Source organism: Choristoneura fumiferana, chromosome 10, assembly GCF_025370935.1.
Source record: "Choristoneura fumiferana chromosome 10, NRCan_CFum_1, whole genome shotgun sequence".
Taxonomy (NCBI): domain Eukaryota; kingdom Metazoa; phylum Arthropoda; class Insecta; order Lepidoptera; family Tortricidae; genus Choristoneura; species Choristoneura fumiferana.
Window position 1 is genome coordinate 7,945,429 of NC_133481.1, and position 17,389 is coordinate 7,962,817.

Sequence of the window (17,389 nt, forward strand, 5' to 3'; positions counted from 1 at the left end):
CATATTACTAACTAGCTTAAGCCCGCGACTTCGTCTGCGCGGATCTAGGTTATCGCGCGGTGGCGCCCTCTACCGGAATAAAAGGTATCCTATGTTGATCCTTGGGGTTCAAAATATCTATATACCAAATTTCATCAAAATCGGTTCAGTGGTTTCGACGTGAAAGCGTAACAGACAGACAGACAGACAGAGTTACTTTCGCATTTATAATATTAGTAGGGATAGTAGGGATTATATCTGCCCAATGTAACATACACCTCCCATAGACGTAAAGTGGGAGTGTTTTTTTTTTCTCATCCAATCTTGTAGTGTGGGGTATCGTTGGATGGGTCTTTTAAAACCATTAGGGGTTTGCTAAGACGATTTCGATTCAGTGATTTGTTTGCGAAATATTCGACTTTAAAGTGCAAATTTTCATTGAAACCGAGCGTCCCCTCCCCTCTAAAATCTAAACTGGTGGGTGGAAAAATTTGAAAAAATTCAGGATGGTAATAAGTATATCAAACTTTCAAGGAAAACTATGACGGCTAAGTTTCCTTGAGAATTATTAGTAGTTTTACTCTTCAATAGCAGCCTAAGGTATAAAATATACCTAAACTTGGAAGATTCCATATAAACAGTGGCGTAGCTACCAAGGGGCTAGGCGGGGCAGTGCCCCGGGGCCCTCAAGCTCAGGGGGCCCTCGAAATTCTGCTTTATACCTGATGATAAAGTTGCTTAGCATTTTTAAAGTATTTGTATATATAATGATTTTACTTCAAAAAACCTTACCAGTTTTGATAGCAGTGGGCCCCATTTTTTTATTTACCCCAGGGCCCTAGGTTACCTAGTTACGCCACTGCGTATAAAATACGAAATCCTTAGAAGAATATTATTTAATTTTTTCGTAATGGCTACGGAACCCTATTTTGGGCGTGTCCAACACGTTTTGGCCGGTTTTTGATGTGAAAGATGGACAAACATAAAAACACACATTTATAATATTAGTATGGATATGGATAGAACTAATCATAATTAGATGAAAAAAACCGGCCAAGTGCGAGTCGGACTCGCGTACCGAGGATTTCGTATAAATATTTTTATTATATGATGTAACTAAAAATTTACGGTTTTCGCAATTTTTCCTTTAACTGTGCTATAAGATGTTGCAATGGATCCCATCTCATGTGGGTTTAGCTGGTAATGAGCAAGCTGATAGTTTAGCTAACATAGCAGTTTCAAGAGGGTTGAGATTGGATGTAAACCTTATGGTACAGAATTGATGTATTTAGCCAAGGCAAAGTGTAATGAACAATGGCAAATAGTGTTTAACAAAGTATCTGAAACAAAGGGCATTTGGTATAGTACTATTCAAAACAAAGTGTACAAGGTACCCTGGTTTGATTGTGCCAGCCTTCCCAGGGAATTACTTGTGCTTGCATTTCGTGTGCGATCTGGTCACATTCCACTAAATTATTTCCTAAATTTGATGAGAGTTGTACAATCACCCTTGTGTTTAGGTTGTAATAAGACTGAAGACCTCCTTCATTTCTTCTGGAATGTGATCAGAATAAGGATACCAGAAACCGGTATCTGGATGGTATGGATCTGTGGAATGGAAGTGTAAATGTGATTCTGAGTCATCCACTTTCAGAAGAAGCGATGCGGATTTACAAGTTCATCAGACGGGCCTTTGCATCCAGAGACTAGGTTTCTGCACAAGAGAGTGTAACATGTATCTGAGGCCCCCCATGAGGCTGGCATAGTCACTTTTAGTGTACTGAAGCCTCGTTAAAATATAAGATTAAAAAAAAAAAAAAAAAAGATGTTGCTTCGTATCAAATTTCATTATTCTGAGTTCACGGGAAGTACCCAGAAGTACCCAATACTGCTAAACAAAGACTACCTGCTTGTAAATTGTAACGTGTAGCTTCGTGAAATAGGGCACTGAAATGACGTGTTTTATTTCGAAATATACCTACCTACTTTCTTGTTACATAGGGTAATAAGTAATGAAATGGCATTAAGAGTCGTACCATGTGCTTTAAAAAATAAACAAGTATCGCGGGAAGTATAAGAGCAACTAGGAATAGGAATCATGCCGGTTTAATATTGTGGTAACAGAGGGTTTTATAGTATCAAAACTAATCAATTTCATGGCTACGGACTGCACTATTAGTTTGAATTGGGGCTAAGTTCAGTAAGTAGTTCATAAGTTGTACAATTTATAATTTTTTGTAACTTTGAAGTTTTATTTCACAGGACTCGTGCGAGGAACTAGAGCGTCAGATTGATCAGGTGTGCGGCGAAGTGGCGCGGGCGGTAGAGGCGCGACGCGACGAGCTGGTGCGCGCCGCACGCGCGTCGCGCGCGCATGCCGCGGCGGAGACGCGCGCCGCCACCTCACAGGCTGCGCAGAGGCTGCGAGAAGCCACAGCACTGTTGCACTTCTCTATAGAAGCACTTAAGGAGTCCGACCCTGCTGCGTTTCTACAGGTACAGTACCTACTATATTAGGTATTTGAGGGGTAGGAGATCTGTGTGGTTGTGCTTCTATTTTGTTGAAAAATGTTAACCTTTATCTTACATTTATTAATTTAATTATTACACAGTAACAATGTTGTTAAAAGCCGTGGTGGCCTAGTGGTTTGACCTATCGCCTCTCAAGCAGAGGGTCGTGGGTTCAAACCCCGGCTCGCACCTCTGAGTTTTTCGAAAGTCGTGTGCGGAATTACATTTGAAATTTACCATGAGCTTTGCGGTGAAGGAAACATCGTGAGGAAACCTTCACAAATCTGCGAAGCAATTCAATGGTGTGTGTAAAGTTCCCAATCCGCACTGGACCCGCGTGGGAACTATGGCCCAAGCTCTCTTGTTCTGAGGAGGCCTGTGCCCAGCAGTGGGACGTATATAGGCTGGGATGAAAAATGTTGTTTATGCTCGTCATTGATTAATTGCCTGGTCTGCTGAGTTTATTTGCACAGATTTACAGCCTTATTCATAAAAGTTAGAGCCTCCTTGAAGGCTCCTTGAAGGCCCGATGCTAAAAAACATGATTCATAAACGTCTGTTAGCGCTAATCAGTCGATCAAGGCTCTGCTAAAGTTAGAGGACCGTAGACCCTCCTTTATCTCTCTGCTAAGTGACAAAATGGCCGCCACAAGTTGAACAGCTGACTTTGACTAGAGCAAAAAACCAATAGGTACCGAAAAAATATTATAGTGAAGGCAGGGCTACGCAGATTAAAAAAAAACAGGAAAATTTATTTTCAGGAATTTGTATTCAAAAATCCTCTAAATTAGCAACAATAATTAACAATAATATGAAATAAAAATAAGGATGATAACATAATTATGGCTTTTGCACAACATAAACATGCGGATCGGAAATGGCGGGAAAAAACATCTCGCTTTTTATTTTTTTGGTAATTTGCTGTCACTGCTGTCCTTTTTTTTTAAATTATCGATTAGGCCATTTTTTGTCTTTGATTTGTCAAGGTGGCCAACATAACGCGTCTAATCCGTCTATCAGCAGCTCAACAACTAGAGACTGCTAGCAAGTGTTTATGAATCACTTCTTGACAACCGTCTATTAAGCTTAACAGTCGCTAAGTAACAGACCGATCAAACCTCAATTAAGGATTTTTATATGAATAAGGCTGTTAATCTTTAATCTGGTAGATAGAGCTGACTGAACTTCTAGATTTTGAATGCTTTTATGATCTTATACATTGCACTGTTTTGTTAGTCTTTGATGTAACAAAAACAACCAGTTACAAACAGCTTGTAAAAATAATACTTTTTTGTTTTTCCACTAGCTGGTTAGGTGATTCCTTTATCAATGTATGTCACAGATATCCAAACATACCTCCAGTTCAGGCTAATCAATGAAATTCGTATTTTTACAATAAATACGCAATCTATTCGAGTTACTATACTATATTTTATCAAAATTAATTCTAATGCTCTCATTGGCTTATTTTTGTTTATATCATGTGTGTTATTATAATCTTTAGATTCTTAAGATACCGGTTGACACACCCTATTTTTACTACTGTATACAAAAAATAAATGCGTATTTAGTTTTATCGTATGGATGGGTGTCTAAGTAGAGTGATGTTTGAAAATATATATATATATATCTCGCTTATCCTGTTTTTTTACTGAGACGGTAGGAAAGACATAAGTTACAGTATAACAAAGATCGTAATGAACGTAAGTGCCGTTTACACGTAGACACCATGTTCGTGGTCAAAGCAAACTATTATTATTATTATTATACCCCTAAGTGGCAGCCTTATATTAGGCCTGTACCTAGGTCCGTTTTATCACACGTTCATTAATTGATTTGTCGACCTGTATATTCGTGTCACAGTGCAAAGACAAGACGGCATAAGGTGTAGTGCAGGCGCCACGACAATTTACGTTTTTTTTCTCGTTAAAAGCGTGTACAGCTGTTCGGGACGTCTTAATTCTTGAAAAGAGCTTTTATAAACGTCAAATTCGTACTAGCTATTAGCCTTTCATCGCCAATGTCAGTGTCATTCCATTCTTCTGGTATGCTCAGGTGGGCGGTATACTGTCAGCGCGCGCGCAGGAGACGGCGGCGGCACTGGGGGCGCGCGCCCGCCGCCCGCGCCGCCCGCGCTCACGCTTGACGCAGACCCCGTGCTGCGCGCCGTACGTGCCATGAACTTCGTTGAGTGCATCCGTAAGTCCACTTACTTAAGTGGTTTAAACGCACTATGCGGTTAACCTCTTCAAAGTATCGCTTGAGAAAGGGACGGCGCGCTAAACCGCCCGGTTAGCCGTACGTACGTAACGTAGCTTGACTGTAACTCCAAATATTTAACCCCTGCACCATGCCCATGCGGGAGCGCGCTTTGCCGTAGACTGAAACTACAAGACTGCCACAGATCCGCTCTCTCATTTCCTCGAGTCCTTAAACTGGGTAAAAAACCGAAACTGAACAGAACTAATGCCAGGAGAAGGAAGGCGAGAGGTGAGGCCGTCCGCACTCCCCTGCTCGCGTCGCTACCGCTACTTCTTGCTTCCTTCACAGTGACAGTAATAAAACTGCATACATATGATGGCGGATTATGATGGCATTACTCCTGCCGATTTTCTACCGTTAATGGCATCTGTCGCCCTGCAGGCAGACTACGACTGAGTAGGTAGCAGTGGCGAAGCGTCCATACAACTCTATTCCCATTGGCTTGCCCAATAAGTATTTACAAAATAGGGACTACTGACATAGGTACATGATTTATAAAAGATATATGCGATCTTTGCTTCGGCTTTACCACGAAAATATCTGATGCTACGCACACATATTATACTTTGATGGACGTTCCGGCCATACAGATGTTGCATGTTACTGAAAAGATAACCGTTTGTTATCCGGCAAAAGAAGAAACCCTTATTTATCTGTAATCATCAGCACTTTAAACGAGTTATCGAATCAGTTATATTTAGTAGAAATAATCTTACTTAAGTATATCAGAAGCTACAATAGACAGGCTATTTTTACTTATAGTACCACAAACAACTGTCTATCTATTCTAAATCTGTTTATAAATAAGTTGTTCCACTAACACTGTTTGTAAATCGTGTGCTGTGCCGATTATAACGATGTGCTATCTATTTTGATGCTTCATTCGGAACGCAGCGGAGGAACAGGAAATGAGGTCTCCAGGTATGCTGAATTAAAGATTTTGGTATCTAGACCATCCCGTGCTAGTTTGTTGGAATAGCAATTTATTTTTTTACTTTGTGTATATTTTTTATCATTTAATCGCATGGTTATACTTATAAATAAAAAATGGTTGATATATCAGAACGTAAGTACCTAACGTTCTATTATCACCTAATCAACAACTGGACCAGATACAACTCTATACGCAAACATTCATCTACACAGTCATACATAATCACAGACCTTTAAAACACGTCATCAACAACAGGGATAGAATACGTAATTGAACTAAAGGACGAACAAGGTTTCCACCACTTATGCACTTTTTCCGTCACACGGTATAAGACGAGGGTAGAAAGAGATGGTGAATGTGATCACGAACGTCAGCGCGTTAGAAAATAAGGCTTCAGCCAAAGACGGCGCCAAGGGGGGACAGAGGGGCAATATAGCCTTTATTTTTTAACCAACTTCAAAAAAGGATGTCTTCTATGTTCCAATGTTTGTATTTTTTTTTTTATGTTCACCGATTACTCAGTCAATTGTGGATCGATTTTCAAAATTTTTTTTTAATCGAAAGGGTATTCTTCTGAGGTGGTCCATTGTCACCAAGTCAAGTTCTGATGATGGGATCCTAGGGAAATCGAGGGCAAACCTCAAATTTTATAGGCACACCTATGGCGATTTTGGCATTTTTTAGCATCAAGATGAGCATTTACATTCAGAAAGTATCATTTTGGGAACCTGGACCTGATGAAGAAGACCGTGATGACCAATGGAACTCATCAAAGCTAAGTAATGCTCGCTCGTCTGTAAACTATCATGTTTAATATACTTACCTAGATAAGCGACTAAGAAGAAGCTTTCAGTTAATGATTCTTTCGAACTGATCTGATGCTGAAGCCAGAAGGTAGGCAACGGAACTCTGTTAAAACAAAAGCAACTAAGTCGTGTTTGGGCTTAATGGAATCGTTGTGAGATGTACTTTGGCTACGAATCACTAAAAAGTGAGAAATAAAGAAAATTTTTAACAAAAAAGTAAAACCGACTCCAAAAAAATAACAAAAAATGGAACCGACTACCAAACCCGTCCGACTTCGAGCTAGTACGTACCTAGAAAAATATTTATTTATACTTTTTTGTTAAAAATTTTCTTTGTCAATGTTGACACTCAAGTGACGCCTTACTGTTTATTTATAATACAGTCAAGAGCACATTATATTTTTCACTTGCTTCATGAGCCCGACTGTACATACTTTTTCTATCTATACCTACCTCCCCCACCCTTTGATCTGCTGGCGTCGCCCTTGGCCTCACCTTATAGTGGTTTTTTGTAGCACCGGGCGCGCCCACGATGGCGGTGGAGCTGTGCGCGGCGCGCGGCTGCTCGTGCACGCTGGCGTGGCGCGCGCCGCCCGCGCCCAGAGCCGTGCGCGGCTACGTGCTCGAGCTGGACGACGGTTTGGGGGACCCTTCCGGGTTAGTGCTACACACACTTTGAGCCGTTACGCAGCGACTCAGTCCCTCGGCGACCGAAACCTGCGTCGCCACTACGCGGCGAGTCGTCGAGTCGCTTGGGCAACCGGCGACCAAGTGCGTTAACACTAATTTAACCTATAGAAAGTCACAGTTTCCGGCGACTGAGTCGTCGGCGACCAGTCGACAGTGCGTAATGGCTCTAAGGGCCTACACCACAGTATAAAAAAGGAGCAGTATTCTGTCTCGGCAGCGTCCTTGATATACTTAATTACCTACGCCGGCTCGGTACACAAACGCGCGATAGGGCTGCCTACTCTACTAACTGTCACTCTTCAGTTATGTATTTGATTTGATAATGTCACATGAAATTTAAAGTAGGGAAAGGATTAGGAGAGATTTAAATATGGACTGAGTAGTGTGTAACAAAAATGCATTTTACGTTATTTTAATAAACCACATTATATATTATATTTTTTAAACGGTTTTATTTGGCTTCATCACTACGTATATTTGTTACCTACAAATTAGCTACGGAGAAGTATTTGCGCCTCTTCTGGGATGTGCGAAAAGCTTATTGTTGAATTTAAGAGTATAAAAAATTCGCATTCTGATAAATAACTTCAATAGATACGTTTTTATTATTATTATATTAGATAAATTTAAACATCCGTACACCGAACAATACTGTTTATATCGTTGTGACATCTTAAGGTACGTAATAAATGCGTGTGAGTCCGTTCGTAACCGCGGAGCACTCGCGACTGATGGTTGCCGAAGTATGCTGAGAATTCGTGGTGCGTAGGTATAACTCGCGTTCCGGCCGTTAGTATGAAGACGGTGTACCTACTGCTCTATTTTTGTACTGTGCCTGCGCTATCTGACGCGGTTTACTCGGAGCGGGTGGATGCCTATTGGAAAACAGTATGAGAAGCGGTAACTGCACGCATCGCGTGTGACGGATTTTATTTTTGCTGATTTAAAATCCGTTACCTTATGTGCGGTGTGCCATCATGGGCCTCAAAAAATGTATCTTGGCCACGCCAGACTTAAGTCCTGCGCTGCCACTGGTATACCTATGCTATACTGTATAGAGATGTCACACAAGCTAAAAATGCGTGCCGCCTTTTAAGCTTAAAAGGTATTATGAGAATATTTTCCCAGTGTTACAGAAGGAGCAATTAACGGTCAAAAAAAAAACATTGAGTAGGTCAATAGCTCAATTGGAAGTATGAGTGGCTTCATTCCAGTCTTTTAAAAACTGTTGTCGAATTGTTAAAAAATTACTTAACTTTACTGATTACATATTTGGTTTTTACAGGAAGTATACTGCGGTCGTGAAACAATATGCACGGTGGACGGGCTCCATTACGCTTCCCTGTACAGCGCTCGGGTCAAGGCGTTCAACGGAGCCGGTGAGGGGCCTTACAGTGAAGTCATTGGTCTACAAACTTCGCCATGTGAGTGCATTAACATTTAACAATATCACGGTCAAAAGCATAAATATATATACATTACCAAGATGTCAAAAATAACTACACCTTTATGCCACTAAACATAGGGTCGATGAATACATATTATGACACTGGCTGTATAAGTCAACGTACGTAAAAAGAGCTCTGGGTGGCTAGTAGAGGGGATACGTTTGCGCATCTGTCAAGGTCTTTTTACGTGCGTTGATTTGTGTATATGCAATCGACTGTACTCACAAAATAAATGATATTGAAATGTAGGCTATAAGAAGCACATGAAAGTCAAAAAATATTTTTTACCACCTGTTTGGAAAAAAAATCTATTGAAAAGAACCCGGCGAAAAACTCGAAACAAGTTTCCTAGATGTAAGGGCGCTGTAACGAAATACTAAGCCTGAAAGTGCGCTGCAAACTGAAATTTGGGGGGGATCCCTGCCTTAAGGTGCTTTTCCACCAGTGAGGCGAGACGATAATTGAAATTTGTATGGAAAAATTCCAATTATTTTCTAGCCCATCTTCGAATAATAAAATTAGGGCGTTCGTCCCTAGAATGATCGTGTAAATGTTCGTAGTAATAGTAATGTTTAGCTCTATGCTCGGCTCTGTTCTTCGTCATTTCGATAATTAAAAAAAAATTGGCGAGTGCTCTATGTTCTGTTACAAGTGAATGCTTTGGTTTATCAGCACATTTAATTTTTTTCTCAAAAATGTCCGTTATTCTAATTTAGTTTTTTTTTCTTCGCCATTTTTGAAAAAAGCTATAAATTAGTCTGGAATAGCAATTACTGGCTTCGTATTAGTTAAACGGATTCGCAAGTTCGTCCGTTTAATTCTCATACTCAGCCAGAAATTGCTTAGTTGCAGGGCACGGCAATAATCTAGTATTAAACGTGTGTTGTTGATCAGTGGCGTGGTTCACGTGGGACGCGCGGTGCGGCGCGGGCGAGGGCGCGCTGTCGCTGTCGGCGGACGGTCTGTCGGCGCGCGCGGGCGGCTGGCAGCCGCGCGTGGCGCTCGCCGACCAGCCGCTGGCGCGCGGCGTGCACTACTGGCGGCTGCTGCTCGACGACTACGACGGCGACGCCGACCCCGCCTTCGGCATCGCGCGCGCCGACGTCGCCCGCGACAAGATGCTCGGTAAATAAGCCTGTTGCTAATTTTGAGACGCATCGTTTGGAACACCAGGATGCCAAACGTCTTATAAAGACCTGCCCGAGAAATTTCCACTTTACATAGTACAGGAAGGCCTATGTCCAGCAGTGGACGTCTTTCGGCTGACATGATGATGATGATGATGATGATGACAGTACTCATAAAATTATAGTGGCGTCCTGTAGTAGGATCTTTCAAACAAAGTTTGGCTTTGCCAGCCATACTCGGGCACATAATAAACAAGCCTAAAGGTTCGCCTTTGTCGAGACGACATGATTGATTGTTCCTATTGCATAAATTTGACTTAGATTTATATCCTTGTTTTACTTTTAATTATTATTATTGAATTTAACTCTAATTTGACATTCTAATTTCTTTTTTTTTTTGACTGAAAATTTATTGTATTATGATTTATTTTTTGTATACATTATGACGATCCTTTTGTGTTTTTTTTTTTCTAATTAACTGACATGTGTTTATAATGTATTTTTTCAAAAGGTTATAAATCTAATCTAATCTATCTAATCATAGAGTACATGATTCTAGGATTCCGGTTCACGCTCATTCTGGTGGCAGTCCTGTCCGTCATTCTGGTCTGAATGACAACAGAAATACCGTGTAACTCTTTCAGACTGCTGATGACTTCGGACTGATGAAAATCTAATGTTTTTAATAATATTCGTCACATCCGATGCGAATGACAAAACCATATGCACTGATGCACGTTGATGATGATGATTCAATGCATTATTAACGCGAACGGACTGTAAAAAGTTGATTGATCATTTTACAATTGTTAAAATAATGTTGTATTGTGTGACAGGGAGCGACGCGCTAGGCTGGGCCATGTACATCGACGCGCGGCGGTCGTGGTTCGTGCACGGCGGCGCGCACGCGGGGCGCGCGGCGCGCGGGCGGCGCGCGGGGCCGCCGTCGGCGTGCTGCTCGACCTCACGAGAGGCACGCTGCGGTTCACCGTCGACGACCAACCCCAGGTACATACTCTAACATAGACGCACGCGGGCGCGCGCGGCGCGCGGGCGCGGGGCCGCCGTCGGCGTGCTGCTCGACCTCACGAGAGGCACGCTGCGGTTCACCGTCGACGACCAACCCCAGGTACATACTCTAACATAGACGCACGCGGGCGGCGCGCGGGGCCGCCGTCGGCGTGCTGCTCGACCTCACGAGAGGCACGCTGCGGTTCACCGTCGACGACCAACCCCAGGTACATACTCTAACATAGACGCACGCGCGCGGCGCGCGCGGCGCGCGGGGCCGCCGTCGGCGTGCTGCTCGACCTCACGAGAGGCACGCTGCGGTTCACCGTCGACGACCAACCCCAGGTACATACTCTAACATAGATGCACGCCGCGCGTCTGATGGCTCGGAAGAGATCGGCGTGGCTCGGCGATGTAGATTTGGCCTACACAAACTAACACGTTTAGATTCAATAAACATTAAAAAATACATTTGAAAAAAATTTTGTAGCTAGTTATAACGTTATGATAAATTATAGGTCCAAGCAAGTAAAATAATAACTTACAAAAATACTTTTCTCAAAAATGTCCGTAAAAGTTGACATTATTCTTTACAATCAGAAGGTGAAGTGCATAGTTTATGGTCAGCGAAAAATAAAAAGTTAAAAAGATTGCAGGTGCGCTAGCTCGACAATAATGAATTAGCGCGCCTGCATTCAGTCACATTTTTTTTAAGTTAAAAAGGCCATGGAAATGTTGGCACAAGTCGTATACAGCCAAGTCTAATCGCCGGTATCAGATATTTTGTTGGAACTCCGGACTTTTTCTATTGGCTCTGAAATAGCTTGTGGTGTTTTCGGTGGAAAAATACACCTGCAGTTTATTTTTAATGAAAAAAGGCGGGAAAGCATAAGAAAAATATTGGAATAAAATTAAATTTTATAATATATTTTGAGAAAAAGTTCTTTCTATTTCAGAATTATTCACCATTTTTGAGAAAAGCTTTATGTTAGTCTCAGCTGGCATAGCAATTGCTGGCTTCGTATTAGTTAAACGGATACTCATACTCAGCCAGCTATTGCCTACTTCCAGGCCACGACAATAATCTACTATTAGCCCTTGTATTATTCGCAGGGAGAGATAGCGTTCACGGGGCTGCGCGGAGCGTTCTACCCGGCCGTGTCCTTGAACCGCGGCGTGGCCGTGACGCTGCAGCCGGGGCTGCCGCCGCCGCCCGAACTGCTCCTCCAACAGCTCGCCATCGACTGAAGCATCCCACTGCCATATCAGATGATCTTCCTCCGCGTCTCATCAACTTTAAATACCTCTCACAGTGAGCCTTTGACGAGGCTGCAGTGAGCAGTCGTACTTATGCCGCGTTTACATTCAGCCGAAATGAGCAGGGAAGTGGGCAGGACGAGGGTGTAAACGCGATACTTCTCATGCCACTACCATTGCCACTCGCGCTGCAGGGTGCTCCCCAAAAGAGCGATTTTTGTGCGGAAGTCAAATTACCGGCAGTGCGAGCGGCAGCGCGTACTTACATTCTGCTCCATCTGGTACAGTCAGCAGCAGAAGTGGATGAGCAGTTACGGTGCTCGTAATGATCTACACACGACTACTGCTTAGGTAATAAGTGTGGATAGTTTTGGGCACCGTAACCGCTTATCAATTTCTGCTGCTGATTGTTCTTACAAAGTACAATTACGATGGATAGATATCATCCACCATCTTCTACTACGAACTTTCTTTTTTACATTTGATATCTTTTTAAATATCTATTATAATTATATATCGCAAAAGGACAGCGCGGACGTTGTAATTATTTCAATGTCTGCCATTGCCGAAACTCGAAAGCGAAGTGCGATAGGGGCAGTATGTAAACACACACTCGAGCTCGATTCTGCTCCAGCAGTATTTAGGAAATTATTGCTGGCAGCGCGAAGGGCAGTGGCAGAGGCTGAATGTAAATGTAGTATTACTAAAATAACCAACCTATCAGCCTTCGATATACTACAGCGCGATTCTTATAGTTATAAAGAAAAAGTCCGTGACCATGAAAAAGCTTTCATATGGCCACGATTTAATCACGAAATTTGAAATGTTTATTAATATGAAGGTATTTAATGTTCCGTTATTTAAAACCCCAAAAACTAAAAATATAATAAGAAGCTTCGTACATGCTTAGTAATGTTATCTGTATACAATACAAAAGTTGACAAATTAAGCTAAGTTATCAATAACATTAAATGAGCAATTTTTGTATAGTTATTTATTTCGGATATCTCGGAAACGGCTCCAACGATTTCGATGAAATTTGCAATGTGGGGGTTTTCAGAAGCAAACAATCGATCTAGCTTGGTCTAATCTCTGGGAAAGCGCGTGTTTTCGAGTTTTAACAAGAACGAAGCTCGGTCACCCTGGTACAGTCAACTTCATAAATAAGTGATCACTTTTGTGGCTTGTCGCTATCAGCCGGCTACACAATTTCGGTATGACTTGGCTTTTCAAACATGACGTTAAAATGAAAAGGTACAAAAGTGATCACTTATTTATGACGTTGATTGTCTACATACGTGTACTATGGCAACAATTTGTGGTCTCAAACTAGTGACCACCGAGATATTTTGTGTTCTTACTATAATTACTATTAAACAGTTAATGATTAAGCATCGAATTTGTATTTTTTTATTTGAATATTTATTTTGTACCCGCCCAATAGAATAGGAACTTTGCTAGTAAGTAATTAAAAGTTTGATAATATATTATATTCTAACCTAAACAGGTAATAAGTGTTAAAGTACACGAAATTATCATTGTACACTAGCAGTGCTGGTATTTTTATTTATATGTACTTACATAGTAACGTTCTTAGCGTAACGGCTTAGATAATTAAAGACTGTAACGGGGATGGAATATATCAAACCCTTTTCGATAAAAATGATACATAATAGATTAAAAAAGTCGAAATATTCAAATAGTTACGTGTGAGCTTGGCAAGGATGGCGAATTTATAACGCGATATAAATATGTACATGTAGGATGGGAACTGCCTACGAATCGAGAAGTGTCACGTTTTCTCATCCATCCAATCATCAGATTTTGACGAAAATGTAATGGGACCACCTTGAAATTAGCTACATGACACAGGATATAAATGAAAAAAAAAGACGTTTGCCATCCTTGTCGCGTCATGACATATACTTCACTACATGAACAATGACACACACGTATATAGGAAAAGTTTTGTAATTCCTTTATTTATATAGATCACTGAGATATTTATTATACTTACTTAGTTTCTTATGTTTATTTATTATTAAATAAGTTATCATTATTTATGCAGCAGCATTATTAACTGCAGTTGTTCGTTTGAAAAATGTTTGCGTGTGTATTTTTCCGCATGATTTATAATAACGGCACTACATGCAATTAAACAAATATATTGATTTATTAATTAATGTAATGTCAGTGTAATACGAAATCTTAGTACAACTGTAACTTGCATTCCGTTGAAACTAGACCTCCGATTTTGTCCGCATTTTATATTAATTCAATTTATTTTTTCATTTTAGTTTTTAATAAGGTAGCTACTTTTTTGCCCGTGTTTTGTTTCTAGAAGCACAATCTCAACATAATTTTGAATTGAAATCAAGTCATAGGTGATATTTCCAATTATCATAATTTATAAACAAAAAGTAATTGTACGCCGTTGTTAGGGTTCCGTGCCCAAAGGGTAAAAACGGGACCCTATTACTAAGACTTCACTGTCCGTCTGTCTGTTTGTCTGTCACCAAGCTGTATCTCGTGAACCGTGATAGTGATACTAATACTAAACAGAATAAAATAAATATTTAAGGGGAGCTCCCATCGGCCTACAACAAACGTGATTTTTTTGCCGTAACAGGTAGACGCTTGAAATATTCAGATTCAGATATTTAATTGTGTTCACTTTAAAAATAAATATTTAAGGGGGGCTCCCATAGAACAAACGTGATTTATTTGCCGTTTTTTGTTGGTGTCTAATGTTGTATAGATAATGGTACTGAACCATTCGTGCGCGAGTCCGACTCGCACTTGGTCGGTTTTTTTATTTGTATGATGTTTAATTTATAAAGATAATAATCCTGACCATCATTTTGGTTCAATTCAATCAAGTATTTTAATGTCCTTCACCTAAATTTTATTGCTGTCAAAAAATTGATAATTGGTTAAAATTTAGTGTGGAAACCGCTCGCTATTGCAGTTTCTATGTAAAATTGTGACTACACAATACATGTTGTATTCTTAGGTTGATACGATACTTATACTTTATCCGCCTTTATTTTTATCTTTTAAGTTATTACTAATTCAGGTTTAGTCTTTCTAAAAAATGTGCCATTAAAAAAGCTACATGCTTTTTTTCTAACGTATGGTTTTCATCTTGTAAACTAAGATTGTTGTTCAGGCCAATATATATTTGATAATGACTGTACCATACCTTCTTTTGTCGAAAATTTACTTATCTTTGTGCTAAGTGATTTCATTATTTTAGACATGCTGCAAGTGTGCTATTTTGATAACTTAGTCTTAGTAATGTACTTAATAATTATTCGACTGATTTACAATAAACTTAATAACGTAATTGCTTTATTTCATTTTACTATGTAAAGTTTAGATTAGATTAGACTCTAAACACTATAAAATATGTTCTTCTCCTAAAATTTGTATTCGCGGTAATAATGGGTCATGGTTATGGAAATGTAATAAATAGAACACTCGTTCGACTAGCGACAACGTGTCGCTTTTACAATTTTCTGAAACATCTTCGCGTCTCTGTTTTCGGGACACCGGTACAGTACGATTACTTGGGAGTTAACACTTGACAGATGGGAGTGCCTTCAGTCAATTTTCAACTTTGAGGTCATACAAATCAAATAGTTTTTACATAATCTGTAAACGTGGGTAGCGGTATACTAAAAATGGCTTTATTTGTATGACGTCAAAGTTGAAAATTGACTGAAGGCACGCCCATCAGTCAAGTGTTAACTCGAATTAACCAAACTGTATTGTCTAACGCGCAGCAGGACTACTACGAAACTCGAAGTTCGTGTCGTGCGGTCCCTCTGACACTTGTTGTTGTTGTTTCTTTAAAAAAATATGGCTCTGTCCATTGGAGGACAATTTTGCCAGTGTCTAGTAGTTTTTGCCGTTGTACGGTAAAAAAAATCTAGAAAACGAAATATGAGAAGTAATGGTGGATGAACGATGACAGCGCGAAATAAAAAAAAAAACCCTCTACACTTATCTTCTATATTAATAATTTCGTCAAGGGGTACGGTAGAAATGCACATCAAATTGAAGAGCGTAAAAAATTTGTCAATCCGAGTCGACAACTTGTAGGCGGAAAATTCGGATTATCGAGTATTTTCAATATAAACTTGAATAAATTACTAAGTATATAATGGCGTTGCGAAGTAAACATGTCAATCAAAGTCATCACATCAAAGTGGCGTTAGTGTCACGTCATCACGTGTCACAGGTTTGCATTTCGTTCTCCATTGTGACCTCTTAAGGGCCCCACACACGGTACGATTCGTCGATTTTCATCAGATCGATCGTACAGACGAATCGTACCGTATAGGGGCCCTTTAGGTTAAATTTATTTGATTATGTTATGAGACAGAGACATAGTTATTTGGACAAATGAGATTTAGGAGAAATATCTATTCAGTTGGTTCAGGGGGTCGCGCTGTCATCATTCATCCACCATTACGTCTCATATTTCGTTTTCTAGATTTTTTTTTACCGTACAACGGCAAAAACTACTAGACACTGGCAAAATTGTCCTCCGATGGACAGAGCCATATTTTTTTAAAGAAACAACAACAAGATTTAGGAGAAATATCTACTAGTGAAATACCGATACGTAGGTTAGCTGTGAAAGTACGTTTGTGATAATATTAAGGCTGGGAATATACGTCAGATTTTTCAATAAGTACGACAGTCTTTACACTAGCAAAAAAAAAATTTTTAGACATATTATTATGAGTCTACATTTTACCCGAGCGAAGCCGGGTTTTCATCTAGTACTATTTTAATACGAGAGCGAGAGGGACGGTACGATACGAACTTCGAGTTTCGTAGTAGCCCTGCAGGCGCTTGTGATCGCATTCAGCATATTTTTTCTACTCTTATCCTGTATCACTTGACAGAAGTGGGGACAGCGATGATTCAATGCATTGGACAATAACTGATTACCAGTGGGACGTTCCCGTTCAAAACGTCACGTTACTTTTTGGGACCGTTCAAACGGGTGGTGGGGAAGCCGAAACGATCACAGCGCTCATCATGTCAGCCGAAAGACGTCCACTGCTGGACATAGGCCTCCCCCAAGGCTCTCCACTCAGACCGGTCTTGTGCTTTCCGCATCCACCGCGATCCTGCGATCTTAACCAAGTCGTCGCACAGCGCTCGCTATGACTAAAAATGAAACCGATGGTGCTGGCATGAGCTGTAAGATTGTATGGTTTTGCAATAAACTAATTATTTTGAGATTAAATTGTCTTAACAAGCTATGTTATGAGTTGTGAAAAAACTAACAGGAATAGTGACTGCAAATTCTACAGATTTACAAAAGTGTGGTGGAAAACAGAACAACGA

The 17,389-nt window shown here is 40.4% G+C and overlaps 1 protein-coding gene across 1 annotated transcript in view; it reads left to right on the plus strand.

Annotated features, from left to right (window-relative positions):
* The window catches only part of LOC141431994 (E3 ubiquitin-protein ligase TRIM9-like), a 28,624-nt gene extending 13,253 nt beyond the window's left edge, over positions 1 to 15,371 (plus strand). The window contains 4 exon segments of the mRNA XM_074093335.1: positions 9,525 to 9,755; positions 10,594 to 10,683; positions 10,686 to 10,765; positions 11,882 to 15,371. Coding sequence (XP_073949436.1) covers positions 9,525 to 9,755; positions 10,594 to 10,683; positions 10,686 to 10,765; positions 11,882 to 12,016 — 536 coding nt within the window. The 3' untranslated portion in view covers positions 12,017 to 15,371.
* Positions 15,372 to 17,389: the final 2,018 nt, after the last annotated feature.